At 62.7% G+C, this 14,159-nt stretch overlaps 1 protein-coding gene across 13 annotated transcripts in view; it reads right to left on the reverse strand.

The window, feature by feature from the left end:
* PLXNB2 (plexin B2) overlaps positions 1–14,159 on the reverse strand; it is a 35,262-nt gene that overhangs the window by 16,667 nt on the left and 4,436 nt on the right. For 5 of the 13 annotated variants that reach the window (XM_073214079.1, XM_073214080.1, XM_017658011.3 and 2 more), the window contains exons 2-9: positions 7,558–7,610; positions 7,021–7,265; positions 2,905–3,991; positions 2,401–2,583; positions 2,190–2,318; positions 1,468–1,568; positions 1,255–1,381; positions 723–876 (exon numbers count right to left, since the gene is read on the reverse strand). In XM_073214079.1, coding sequence (XP_073070180.1) covers positions 723–876; positions 1,255–1,381; positions 1,468–1,568; positions 2,190–2,318; positions 2,401–2,583; positions 2,905–3,978 — 1,768 coding nt within the window. In that variant the 5' untranslated portion in view covers positions 3,979–3,991; positions 7,021–7,265; positions 7,558–7,610. Of the gene's footprint in view, positions 1–722; positions 877–1,254; positions 1,382–1,467; positions 1,569–2,189; positions 2,319–2,400; positions 2,584–2,904; positions 3,992–7,020; positions 7,266–7,557; positions 7,611–11,489; positions 11,748–14,159 lie in introns of those variants that run through there. The other 8 variants (XM_037006676.2, XM_037006679.2, XM_017658016.3 and 5 more) reach the window with 7 other exon arrangements.

Genomic DNA, 14,159 nt, shown 5'->3' on the forward strand with positions numbered 1-14,159 from the left:
GGGGGCTGGGGACAGGCAGGCCCGGAACTGTCTCTTTTAGCCCCAGCTCCTCACCCCAGCATAGCCCCTGACAGGCCACTGAGCATGGAACCAGAGGCCGAATGTGAAAACCCCGGTCTGTAAGGGGTGCCCGGTGGGGCCTGCCCCACTGACTGGCACTGGGGCTCCACCAAGCCTGTGACCAGGTCCTGGCTCAGGTGCTGGCTCCCAGGGTGGAGGTCGAGTTGCTCCCCAGGGCTCCGTTCTGTTTGCCTGCTTTCTATCCCTGCAGGCACCAGGGCCATGGTTCCTCGGTGTCTGGGCAGAGTGCGTGCCCAGTCCTCTGCACGTCACTGCACGACCCCTGCTTTCACCAGTGAGTCATGCAATGCTGACCCCAATGCTCAGGGGACAGAGGCTCAGCATCTGGCCTGACCCACATTCAGGCCCCAGGCTCTGGGAACAGCCCTACCTGTCTCAAGCTGGACAGGCTGGGGAGGGGGAAGGGGCTTCTGCACAGACAACAGAGCCCAGGATCTGGTACCCAGGCGGTTCTGAGTAAACATGAAGGAACAAGATCCACGGAGCAAGGCCTGGGGGTGGGGAACTGTGGACTCTGCATGGCCCCCGCACAAGCCCAGAGGCAGAACTGCTTGGGGCTTCCACCCCAGCCCACACCCGAGGACTGGGCCACAGACAGGAGGGAGAAGTGCCCGCCCAGCCCCGGGGCAGTGGGGCCTCACCCTGGCCGGGTGGCGTGTCAGGAATGTTACTTGGGGAGCTGCAGACGACGGTGTCCCCCTCCACGTGGGCAGGGTGTGGCGGCAGTTCACCGAAGACACACAGCAGCACATCCTCCTCGCCCAGGGCTGGGAGGGGACTGACATTCAGCTGCACCTGCAGAAGGGCTGTGTGGCTCCCACCAGGACCCCCATGCCTGGCCTTGGGGTGTGGTAGGACCAGGCCGGGCTGTGGGTGGGAACCCCTTGCCCACCCTGCCAGCAGCCTTCCTGCTCATGCACAGCCTAATCCCTTGGAAAAGCCTCTGGAACTTGATGATTTCATCTGAAATAAGCCCTTAGGCAGCCACCTCACCAGCTCCGGAGATGAGGCCCGGTCTGCCATGGATACAGAGGAGCCCCCCAAGGTCACAGGGGCTGGGGGACCCAACCCAACAAAGGACACGCTCCTGTCCTCAGGCTCAGCATCCAGGGTCCCAGTGGTCCTGCCCATCCCAACAGCCCCAGGCCAGCAGTCCTGGCCCCCACTACGCACCTCCCCCTGGGCCCGGCGGCTCATGTTCTGTGGCTGGGCCCCAGTGACAGACACACAGGACTTGTTGCGGCTCCACAGCCAGTGGCCACTCTCCTCAGCCCGTGGGCACTCGGCCCTCCTGGTGCATCTGTGAGGAGAGGGCAGTCTTAGCCCTGCCACCTCAGCCCCAGGCTCCCGGGTGGGGCCACACGCCTCCAAGTCCCCGGCGCTCACCGCCCCTCGACGACACACCAGCCGCAGTAGGGGTCCTGTGAGCTGCGACACTGTGCACAGGTCGGGTGGCTCAGGCACTCTTGCGCGGGGAGCCGGAACACCTTGGGGGCAGGTGGCAAGTGGGACCATGGCCACAGCTGCAGGGACCTCCCTCACACCTCACACTTTCCTGGGGTCACAGGCTTGATCCTACCTTCATCTCTGAGCCCTAAAGCCTCAAACATAAACTCAAGGCTTGCCAGCAAGGGCTCTTGCATGGCCCTGACCCAGTGGTTGGATCTGGCCCAGGATCTGATGGTGGAGGGCCCTAGGGAACCACGGAGGTCCTGGTCATGGCACCTTTCCTGTGCCAGCCCAGGCCCTATGACCCCACTCCCCATGAAAGGCGCTTAGACATCTGGGGTGCTCCTGAGGCTGGCTTGAGGGGCCCTCTCACCAGTCCCCCAATGAGCTGGGAAACCAACCTGTGTCCCCCACTGTCTGAGCTCACAGACGCTGTGTGGGGCCCCTCCCTGGCCGGTCCGCTCTTGGGGAGGCCCACTCGGAGCACTGTCCCATCCTCCCCATCAGGACGGGGCCAAGGCCAGGCAGATATGGGAAGGAAACGCCGCTGGGAGCCCAGGGAGGGGAGGGGCAGCCCCTCTTGTCCCCTCTGCGCCTCTCCGGGTCTCTCACAGAGGTTTGGGCCACTAAGGCCCTGCCTCTCGGCCCCGCAGGCCCACCTTATCCTGAGTCATGGCATACAGAGTGGCCAGGTCTGCAGACAGCACCAGGTCTCGCTGGATTCTCTTGTTGATCTCCACAAGGACAGAGCCATACTCCGTGGAGCTGCCATCCGGAGCCAGGTACACCTGCATGCCAGGGGCGGGCGCATGAGGGCAGGGCCTCACGTAGATGGCCCCAGGGGCTGCCCTGCCCCAGCCCTGGCCTCACCTTGAGGACCCGGCCATCCGAGGTGCCCAGGAAGGCAACAGTGTGGCCATTCTCAGCAGCCACCGTCACAGCGGTCAGATTCAGGCCTCGGCGCTGCAGCACAGCCGTGGCCGTGAGCCCGTCTCGGCTGCCCAGCGGGTAGGGCAGGTGCTCCGAGCCACACGGGAAACTTTCACTGGCGCCCTGCAGACCAGTGTGTCAGCAGCAGACACAGACCCCTGGCCCCAGTGGCCTCTCCCAGCTAGGTCTCCCAACAGGCCCAAAGACAGGGGCCATACTGGTAGGGACCCCACCCACATACTCACTGCTGCATGCCCCCTGTGCCCAGCACCAGTGGTGACCAGAGAGGCAGCGCCCACACATGCAGGTGCTTGTGATGGCCCATGCAGTGATGCCACATGTGGCATCTCCCAGGCCCTTGCAGGTGGGGTGCGGGCACACCAGCAAGCAGCTGTCACAAGCAGACCCACAATGTGTGGGGGAGAACAAGATGAGGCCACATACCAGCCCGTGGCCGCCACACTGGATCTCGCCGTGGAAGGGCTTGTAGAAGGTATCACGGCCCGCCTTCCGGGTGCCTGTGTAGCAGGCGTTGCGGTTGGCCTCCATCTTGGCATGGACCTCGTCCAGTGGGAACAGGCAGAGGCCCGCACGGGGCCCCCCACCGCCCCGGCCATCTCTGCTGAAGACAGCATAGAGGACTCTGCCAGCACCCGGTGTAGCCAAGGAGGCTGCCAGGCAGGTGCTGAAGGGGGGTGCCGGGGCATCACTGGGGTCAAGGCACTGCAGGTCCATCTCCAGGTAGGAGTAGTACAAAGAGTCCTGCTTGCACAGCCGGGCCAGCAGCGTGCGGTTCCGCGGGGGGTGCTTGTCCTGCTGATTGAAGACGAAAAAAACATAGAGGCCATCCTCAAAGGCGGCCACAAACTGCTGCGTATTGGTGGACAGGTAGCCAGCCTTGTACGCAGCATGGTCCGTAGAGGCCTCAAAGGCCTCCCTGCCGGCGATGCGGTCCAGGAGACGCGTGCTCACGATGATGCCGTTGTCATGCGGCCCGTTGCCCTTGCCCACGAACAGCATGCGCTCACCACCGGGGCCTGCGGCGCTCACCAGCCCCACTGTGGCCACACTCTCGTCGTTGCTGGCCACAAAGGACTTCTCGCCGCTGCTGTCCTCATAGAAGAGGCGTGTGGAGATGTTGCTCAGGGCCCGCAGGGCGCAGATGCCCTTGAAGAGACTACCACATTCAACAAGGCGGTTCCTGGGGGGGTCGAGTAACAGCAGCTGGTTGACGTTGTTGGTTAGCGTGGCCTCGTGGCACTGGCTCGCCTCAATGGGCGGTGTACACTTCTTGTTGTCCAGGGCCGGACCCGTGGCCACCTGCTGCTCCAGCTGCAGGTCAGCACCCAGTTGGTAAAGCGCGTTGACTGCCCCCAGGTAAACCACACCCGTGGCCTCATCCACAACCAGGTGGTTCAGCTCTGTCTCGCTGCGGAAGAAGCCCAGCTTGCGGGGCCGCAGGCCCACACTTGTGCTCACCAGGCCCAGGAGCGTCAGGGCCCAGAGCTGCAGCGCCATCGCCCCTGGCACCCTGTGGGAAGAGACAGGCGTCAAGGTATCCCCAGCCTGGGGGACCCACCCACCTGCAGGAAGCCCCCCACCCCTTCAGGGCCTCTCCAGATCCCCTATTCCAGACCCCCTCTGAACAACCAGAACAGAGGCCAGGAGAGTTGTGGCTGTCCAGCGGGCCCTGGGAACACCTTGTCCCTTCCCTGCCTTCCTGCACAGCTGGCCAGACACAGCCACTCTCATCTCCAAGGAGACCACTTCCTTGCCCTCCTCAAGAATATCAGCCTAATATAACCTATGACCAGGACCAGGCCACCACGACTGCCCACTACAGGCATGGAGGAGTGTGCCCTGGCCTCCACCTCCAGGTTCCCAAAGCACCCGCAGCTCCCAGGCAGGGGAGCATTTCCTCCAGAAAGCCTCCCCAACTCATGCACACGCTCACCCCCAGACCCTAGGAACTCCAGGTGATCGGGCAGCACCATCCCCAGACCCCAAGCCCCAGCACACAGGCCCAGGCTGACCAACAGGCCCTGGACGCACAAACTGGTGAGCCACACGCTTGTTCTACATCTGACTCTTACTCAGCACACGGTACAATCAGAGAGGAAACTGAAGCTATAAAGGGGCTGCAGCCAACTGTGGGGCCGTGGAAGCCCAGGCTATTTATATCTGCCCACCAGAGCTGCTCACGCTGCAGCGGGGCCTGTGTTCATCCACCTCTCCCAGAGAGGAGCCAACAATCCACAAGCCCTGCCTGTGCCCTCCCCAGGGCAGACCCTCCGGCACAGGCACACAGGAGGCAGGACCCTGGACCCTGGAGGAGGTCCCGAATCCACAAGGTGTCTGAGGAGAGACCCCAGGGTCTGTGGTGGGCGCAAGCCTGCAGAGCAGGGGCAGCTCACACTGGTGTGGACATCTGTCTGAACACATGTCCCTGTATATATGCAGGTCCATCTGTCTGCTCATGTGTATGAGGGATGAGTGCTAAGGGTCCCCAAATTGGAGGGACCCAAGGCCTTACAAGTGGACCTGGAACACGAGTGGTTCTCCCTCTCGACTCCAGGATCTCAGGCAAATTCAGGCAGGGCCATTCTGCCTCGAGGCCTCTCCCAACCTTAGGGTAGCCCCAGACCCCCTGGGCCCTTGGGTCCCTGCTCTGTCCTGGTCAGAAGCCCCTACACCAGCCTCCACCATCACCCCGATGGGCTGCCCTCCCCCAGTATGTGCATCAGCCCTCATCCTGGGACCCACGGTCTTCCCTGAAGGTATGACATCTTGGATGCCCTGTCCATGCCACGTGCCACAGTGGAGCCAGACCCAGAGGGCAGGGCACTGACACAGGCCAGGGCCCTGGTCTCACGTCTCCCACACACCCAGCCTGCACTTCCAGAGGGGCTGGTCCGCCCTGGGGCCACCTGAAGCACCACCTCCAGGGATGTGCTTGCCCTACACCCATCTGCACCAGGAGGGCAGGAAGGAGCCTGCTCTGCTCCACGGCCAGGAGCTGGTTCTTTGCGGTACCGGCTTTGGGCAACGCTGTTTACTGGAATGCACGGGCCTTCCCTCACGCACCCGTGACTCTCACACCAAGCTGGCAACCTCCTTTGCCTGGACCACTACGAAGCCCCTGGCCATACTGCGGCTGTTCTCCACACCCCCTGCACCCCTCTGTTCTGAGTCTCCACAACCTTCCTCGAAGCCCCTGAGGAAGTGTAACCAAGAAGCAACCAGATGCAAAGCCACCTTGACCCCGAATCACCGCGAGACGCCCCTGCCTCTGCACAGCGCCATCCTGCGCGAAGGACCCCACATGCCCTCCTTCCTAGCCAGCCACCCACAGGCTGCCTGGAGAGCGTCCAGGTAGAGGACAGCAAGCACCTGGGGCGATGCCACTGGCTGCCTGGGGCAGAAGGCTGGTTGGTATCAGGAGAGTGGAAGGCGGCCCAGAGGAGGGGCGCAGGAGGGGCCAGGGCGACCCAGGCCTCCCCAGTGTGGGGGCGATGAGGCTGGGGAGACGAGGGCTGCAGGCAGAGGCGGGAAGATGTCACAAGCCCCTCAGGCCCTCGCTGCAAGAAGGGCAGATCCTGGGGGAGGGGTTCCTACCCCGCAGACGCCCCTCCCATTTCAGCTGCCTATCTGGGGGAGCGGTGGACGCAGTCCCGGAGATGCCCCGACCTGGTGCAGGACGCCCGCGGCTCCAGGGCTCCGCTCAGAAGCCGGTGCACCGGGAGAGGCCCAGGCCAGGCACCCGAGGGGGGCCCTCGCGGCGCCCCACCCCTCCCCCGCCCGGCCCGGGGCCCTGCACCTCCCCCGCAAGGGCGCGTCCGGCCCAAAGTCCGCGCGGCGGCGCCGGCGGGGCGGGATCTCCCCGGCTCCGCCGCCTCGCGCCCCGGCTCGTCCTCCCGGCCCGGACCCGCTCACCCGGGCCTCCGCGTCGCCGCCGCGCCCCCGGCCCTGCTGGGCACCGGATCCGGCTGCGGCTCCGGCCGCGGCGAGCAGGGAATGAATGGAATGTTCCCGGGGCCGAGGGAGGGGGCGCAGGCGGCGGGGGCGGGGCGGGGCGGCGGGGGCGGGGCCGCCCCTGGAGCGGTCGGATCTGCCGGCCCGACTGCTGGCGGCCAAGTCTAGAACCCAGAGCAGACCTCCCTTCCCTGGGCCCAGCTAACTCGCAGCACGGCTCTGGGGGTCACAGCGCAGAAGAATGCTCTGGGCTGCCGCCTCTGGTTAGGGCTGGAACCCCTTAAGTGCTCACTGAATGCTGTGTGGAGTTCGAGGAGAGCTGGCCTACATAACCAAGCTGCTTCCCTACCCACCTGGGAGCCCAAGTCAGGCTCAGACCCTGGCTCCCTGCCCCAGGGCTCCTCTGAGTGGTGGCAGAGTGAGGCTCAAATCCAGGGCTCCATAGGGCCCCCTTGCCAAGACCAGGCCATCCAGGGTGGCAGAAGGGGCTGGGTCACACCTCTCAGGCAGCAGCTCCCCTCCACCTCCTGGACAAACAAAGCCTTTGGGGACCTGCATGGCCAGGGCCAGGAGCGCAGGCTGACCCACCTGCGCCAAAACTCAGGCCAGCCGCTCCGGAGGCCAGCCGCTCCGGAGGCGCCAGACACACAGAGCAAAGCCTCCTGCCGCTGGTGTTCCTGGAACGGGCGCTTCCTGTTTTGCAGGCAGCCTAGGGACCCCTGGCTCACCAGGGCCACGGGGATTTCCTCAAAGGCATCAAGGCGGCCTTCTTCCTGGCTGAAGTCCGGAGGTGCACTTCCAAAAACCTGTACAAACTCTGGCCTGTAGCTGGCCTGGAAATTGTCTGGGTAGGCACCCCTCCCCGCAAGCCCCAATTTCCAAACCTAGTGTTCCAGAACCTAACACTCCAGGCACCCCCACCCCCACTCCAATCAACCCACCCCTGCCAAACAAAGTCTGGCCTCAGAGCACTGTCGGGGGCCTGGTGGCCTCCATGCGCAGGGCACAGCTGGCCCAGAGCCTCAGGATACCACATGCAGTCAGCGGCAGACACCTCTAGTCCCAGTGTGTGTGTGGCTGTAGCCCCCCACCGCCTTCCCCACGGAGGGCCCAGCCCCAACTCACCAAGGCTCCAGCAGTCCAGCTCAGTCTCTGATCTGGGCCAGCATCAAGATTCTCTGGGAAGCAAACGAGACACAGTGGCCTCACTACAAGTCTGGCCCTCCCTCCACCTGTCTCCTCTGCTCCATTTTCTTGGGGGTGGAGGCTGGGGGAGAGCTTGTGGGACCCCATCTGGCCTCTGCCTCTTCTCCTCTGCCCTCAGCACAGCCCCTTCCCTAGCCACTGGCCTCCAAGCCCTTTAGCCCAGCACCCTAGTGCATACACATCCACTTGGTCTTCCCATAATACAAGCCTGACATGTCCCTCTTTCCTCTGCTCAAAAAAAGCTGACAAAAAAGTCTCCTTTCCATTGTAAGTCTATTGGTACTACCCACCTTTTTAAACTACTATGACTAAAATAAAAAGTGCTCTCTGAAAAATGTATATACCCATGACCCCGCAGTTCTTAATAGCTGTGTGAACTTGGGCAAGTTACTTAACTTCTCTGTGCCTCATTTCCCCATCTGTGAAATGGAGACAGTCATAGTGAGCTCCCCCAGGGGTTTGTTAAGAGCTGAATGACTCCTTCATGAAAAGCCTCAGGGGAGCCTGTAACACTGTAGCACACTGCAATGCTTGCTATTATATCCTTGATCCTGGATAAACGTCCACGTATACTCACAGGGAGAGCCCAGCCAACGATACTTCTCAGCAGTGGTTTATCATGGTGAAAAGGACTGGCAACCACCCAGCACCCAGTCAGAGGGCCAGTGCAGGTGGGTGCTGTGTGGCGACCCCAGGGAGCCAAGACCTAGCAGGAATACCTGTGGCACAGGCCCCTGTGTATCTCCATGGCGGTGTGTGCATGGACACACCAAGTTTACCTGCTGAATTCTAGGAACTGCACCCAAACTGAAAATGGTGGTGGAGGCTGGGGGCAGGGAGGAAGAGGCTGGAACAGCAAAGTACCTTCATTTGCCAATTTTTAAAAGTTTTTTTATACGAATATATTCATGTATTACCTGTCTAAAAAAGAAGTGTCTGTGGTAATAAGGATTGCCTCCCCCAGCTATCCCCTCCAGGCCCTCAGTGCCTGCCCCAACCATTCCTACCCCAGCTCCGCCCCCGCACCCAAGGTTCAGCCACTGAGCCCTGCTCCCAGGTTGGCTATCCGCCCTAGCACTGTGCCCCCAGTACCCCCCTTACAGGATCAGACCCTCCCCTCCACGGGGTGCTCCACCTGCCCTGTGCAGCATACTCCCCCAATAAGGTCACCACCTGCGTGTGTCCCTAGAGAGCGGGACCCTAGGCTGGGCCCTCTACAGGTCCAAGGGTGACAAGTAGGGCACGGAGGGCAGCCCTTCCCTCTAGCACCCCGAGCTTCTGGCTGAGCAGGGAAGGGCTAACCTGGGCCAGGGGCTCAAGGTGTGGCCAGTATGAAGGGTGTCTGGTGGCCTGCCTTAGGCACTCAAGGCAGCCTTTGTGAAAGGCACAAGGCCACTCCGTAGTCCAAGTGGGGCCGAACCACAGGGCATCAGGATGATGCAGCCTCATGACAAAGGGGGGAATGGCATGGCTGGACGCTGCACTCACGGGGCCCACAGAGGCACAGTGCATGCAGACCTCACCCCCTGAAGAGACAGCCTCCAGCCCCTGGACTTCTCCCCGTACCACGTCCCCAAGTCCCCAGGCCTCCATGGGTCCAGGCCCCAGGGGAGGGGGGGCGGGGAGCGACCGTGTGTGTCTGCTGCAGGCACAGCCAAGGGAGGCTGGCCTCTTCCTGAGCCCACACATGCCCATCTACCCAGCCCCACAGCACACATACACCTCAAGAAACTTGCCCCAAGTGGCCCACTGACCAGGCTGGGCCCACCTCTCAGCCTCCCAGAGGCAGCGCGTGGATTCTCTTCCCAAGCCCCCCCAACCAGTCCTTCCTGCAGAACAAATCTGGGACCCATCCCCTTTCTCAGCCACTCAGTCCTGCCTCCAATTTCTCCCACCTGGGCCACGCCATTTCCAACAGCCAAGCTTTATCATCTGCTGTCAGGTGGGTCACTTCCACAACCCTCAGAAGGCCACTCTCATGAGTGGCCCAGGCCACTGAGGCCTCAGGTGGCCCCCCATCCCAGTTTCACGCAGGCAACGATACTGCTCATGGGCAGAATCTAGACCCAGACTACCAGGTTCAAGTCCTAGTTCTGTCACTTTCCACCTGGGTTACGTGGGCTATTTTCAAAGCTATGCTATGCCTCAGTTTCCCCATGTTACACCTGGGGATGATAGCAGCATGGACCTCAGGGGCCTGCAACGAGGTGTGGAAATCCGTACTCCGTGCCTGCAGTGGAGGGGTTACTCTGGATAACATCACGTTACCATGTCTCTGCTTCTGCTGTTCCCCCGACCCCGGGAAACTACCCATCCCTCAGCACCCTGAGACACCCATCCTGACCTCGCCTTGCAGGGCTGTCACCCATGCAGGGCTGTAGTCTTCACTGATGGGCCCACCATGAACAAAGGGTCTGGCCAGGTGGTTATTTGTGGGCCTGAGCCCAGTGAACCGGAAAGGGGTGACCCACAGAGGAGGGATCAAGGAGCTCCCTGCGGCGGGTGCCCAAGCCTTCCGCACAGTGGTGCCGGGTGCCGACAGGCCTCTCTCCTCCACAACCCAGGTGGGGCAGGAAGGACCCCTTGCCGGTTGGGTTTCCTGTAGCTTTCCTCCTTAGATGTCACCTTTTTCTAACCAGCAGGCACCAGGCTCTTAGTACAGGTGGTTCTGGCCCCCCTCCAGGAAAAGGTAAACTGGAGGCGCCTAAAGAGGAGGGGCAAAGCCCTCCCTCCAGACCAGGCCCAAGGACTGGAGGCTCAGTTTCTGCCTCTGTAGGTCTCGGGCTTCACTTGGGAAAAGCCTCGGGTGTGTGGGCTGGAATCGGAGGTTCTTTCCATGTCACTATTTTCAGTCAACTGCAGATTAATTTCTTTAAGACAAAATAAAAACAATGCAAAGCATCCAGGCCCAGTGCTGGACAGGTCCACCTCCAGCTGCCCTGGGTTAGGCCAGCAAGTGTGTGAGCTCAGGAAGTGAACCCAGAGAAGGGGCTGGGACTGGACAGGGGTACAGAAGTGCCCAGGGACCAAGATGCAGATTCAGGCACAGGCAGACCCGGAGAACGGATGATTCAGGCCAAGGCCAAGGCCCATGTGTAAACAGGCTCAGATGGGGTCAGATACAATCGCCATCAGACAATGGGGCGGAGGGTCCCAGCACCGTGTGTAGGGCACTAGGGACCCTCAATGCGAGTCGGGGAACAAACCCCTGCCTGAGATGGTGAGGGGCGACTGAAGGTAACTGTCCTCGCCTCGGCCAGGAAGGAGCCATGGGAGAAGCCGAGGAGCGGCCCCTCCACCGCGGGGCAGCTGGCAGCTGGCAGCCAGGGGACCCAGGCTCCGCTCTCCAGACGAAAATGCAAATCTGCAATTAGCAGGGAGCGCTAAACAAACTGGAGAAGACAAAACAGGCCGGGAGCCGTCGAAGCCGGGTCTCCGCGGTTTTCAAAACAAGTGCGAGGGAGGGACGCCAATGGGGGCTACCTGCCTGGGCAGCGTCGGCGCCGCACGCGCCCACCCCGCCCGCTCGGTGGCCCGGGCCTGCGCGCCACCGAGAAGCGGGGACGGTCCCCTGGCACCCGGGGACGGCAACCGCTGGCGGGGACAGACAGGCCCAGGTGCACAGCCCCCCCACCCCCCCGCGCGCCGTGCCAGCCTCCCCGGAGCTTGCGGGCGGTCACCAGGGAAGCGGGCCGGGTGCCGGGCGGGGCCTCCTTGGGCACCGCCCCGCCCCGGCGCACACACCCGGAGGGGAGGAGTGGGCGCCGCGCGCCTAGCGCCAGGACCCCGGGTAACAATAAATGCAGCTGCGGTCACGTGGGCACAGGGACCCTTCCCCGCTGAGCGCTCACCTGGGTCAGGCTCCGTGCAGCGCGCGACTGGCCTTAGTCCTCTGGCCTGGAAGGGGCGCGATAGGCAGCTCCGCCCCGGCCCAGGGTCAGTCCCAGGGCTCGGCCCCCCGCTTGTCTGCCGGCCAATCACGCGCGATCTTAGCCCCAGTAGCCGCCTGCAGGACCCCCCGACCCGGGGCTGGGTCTGCGGACACTCGGGGCGAAGGGCGAAAGCCCAGCTCTTCCCGCACCACCAGCCAGGAGTAGGGGTGGGGCGGGGCGGGGCTCCAGGGACAGACTGACGTCAGTGCCAGAAAGCCTCCCACAGGACCCCTCCCAGGTAAAGTGTCGCCACCCATTTCCCACCAGCCCTGGCTCCTGGGGCAGGATCCTCCTTCCACCAGCCTGCACTGCTGGGGAGACTGCCCATCCTCAGCCTGGGTTAGGGGGACTGGTCAGCCTCCCCTTGCAGTCTGGGCTCTGGGTTCCAGCATGAAAAATGACCTCTGGCTGGTGGCAAAGAGAAGGTCACAGGTCCAAGACCCAAGGCCAAGGACATTGTGCCCAGAGAAATCCCAGCTCCGCCTGAATCCCATCACTGTCCGCCCTCCCAGTCTGGGTCACTCCCCCAGCTCACAGTGCCTCCAGGACACCTTTCACCTCCGAGGCCTGAGGTCACAGCCACCAGGGCATCTGCCTGTAGTCCTTGCCCTTTGGCATCTGGAGCTTGCTTGGTAAGGCCAGGGGCTGGTGCCCCAGCTCCTTCCATCCTTGTGACAACTGTAGCCTCTGTATTTTATGGGTGCTGACCTAGACCAGGGTTCCCACATGCTGGTAACTGGGCCCTGCTGCTGCCTAACCTCATGGCTAGGTGGCTTTGAAAAACCTGAGAACATGGTTTCAATAAATTACTGTTTTTCAGGAAGAATGGCAGGCCCTGCCTGGAGCCCCCAGCCCCAGCCCCTGCTCTTCCTTGGCCTCCTGGGAGAAGAGGGAAGAGGCCAGATTTGGGCTGGGGCCGGGTGAGGCGGGCTCTGCAGGGCACCTGAAACACAGATGAGGCCTCCTGCCCCTGCCAAGGCAAAAGGACAGTTCTGACAACTGCCCAGCCCCAGAAAGGACTTCTGGGAGAGTAGCTGAGTCCCCTGCCCCACATCCAAGCTGGGAGAGGCTGGGGGCATTCCTATGGGCATTTCAGGGCATAAGGGCAGGCATGTCCACCAGTCCTGATGTTTGCCTCCCTGTTGTCCCACCCCACCTCTGAGCTGCCTCCACTCATGTCCCCTCTGCAGCCTCACCTCCACAGCTGGCTGGACACTGCTGGCCAGGGAAGCCTGAGGCTCAGGGCGGCTGCAGCTGTCCCAGGACCAGCCCCCACCCACAGCCCCCTTCCTGGCCTGAGGGCAGGAGGCGGGGAGGTGGAGTGGGGGGTGGGCGTGCAGGCTGACTACGGTTGAGGGCCCAAGCCAGTGAGCAGACAGCAAGGCCTGTAATTTTGCCATCAGTCTGTCAGTGCCTCAGCGGTCACCCCAGCCCCGCCTCCTCCATCACAGCAGAACTCCATCATTAGCATGGGGCACTGTGCCAAGCTGGCATGCCAATTACCATTCTCAAACATGTGACCACACATGTGCAGGCACACATGCCTGTGATGCACATGGGGGATTCTGCCCCGATGCTCAGGAGTGTCCCCTGTACAGAGAGCTCATGGGAAGTACTTCAGTCCCTGGCACTTAGGCTGTGGGTGCAAGGAGTCTGCCAGTCCCAGCACTAGCTCAGCCTAGGATGCCCAGAGGCCTGGAAGAGCTGGCAGGCCTCAGGGGAGGGAACATGTGTGGGAAAGGTGGGGGCAAGACCACCTTCACAGAGGGAACAGTGAGACACTGCGGGAACAGCCCCGGGTGGCTTCGCAAGGCCCCTGTCCAAGCAGGGTTGGGGTGCTAGCAAGGTCATGGTGCTTGGGGTGTGGCCAGGGTCTGAAGGCCAGGCTACAAGTGGGGCAGTGGGGGTAGGAGCAAGCACTTGAGAGTTTGGGGAGGGCAGAGGAACCCGGGATTCCCACTGTGGAGATGCCTCGGCTCGGACTGAGGCGGTGGCGAGCAGGACATGGTTCCAGGTGACCAGGACTACATGGTGGGGACAGGTGGGCACCGGCCTCCCTGCCGTTTCCAGGAAGGAGCCCCAGAGCCAGGCCCGGTGCCTTCCTCCCGACGCTCGCTCGGTCTGGCGGGAAGCGGCCGCCCAGGGGTCAGGCCAGGGGCCTCCTCCAGGAAGCCCGGCTGGGCCTGGAAGACAGGCCTGCCCGAGTCTCCCTCTTCTTCCTTCTTGTCTTCCCATCCCCCACACTGACACACTTCCTGGGTCCTTGTGGTGGCCCCTAAGTCGGGACATCTCCGAGGCACGGGAGGGGGGCCACATTGCGGCCCCGCCCTCCCACTGCCTGCCCTCAGCGCTGCCAGCTCTGCCAGGCCGACTCTGCAGGTCTCTCCTACTTTCTGGGAAGGAGGCAGTGGCCACCACCTTCCCTGCAAAGGCCAGCGGGCTCACCCCAGCAGTGTCCTGGGCCCTGGCGCTCCCCCAGAGCAGACCCCAGCTCTGAAAACACCTTTGGGGCTGGGGAGAGGGCTGAAACCCACATTCGGCCCAGAGCCCCTGCCTCCTGTTGGTGCTGGCACCTACCTCTCCGTAGCT

This window comes from Manis javanica, chromosome 10 (genome assembly GCF_040802235.1).
Source record: "Manis javanica isolate MJ-LG chromosome 10, MJ_LKY, whole genome shotgun sequence".
Lineage (NCBI taxonomy): Eukaryota > Metazoa > Chordata > Mammalia > Pholidota > Manidae > Manis > Manis javanica.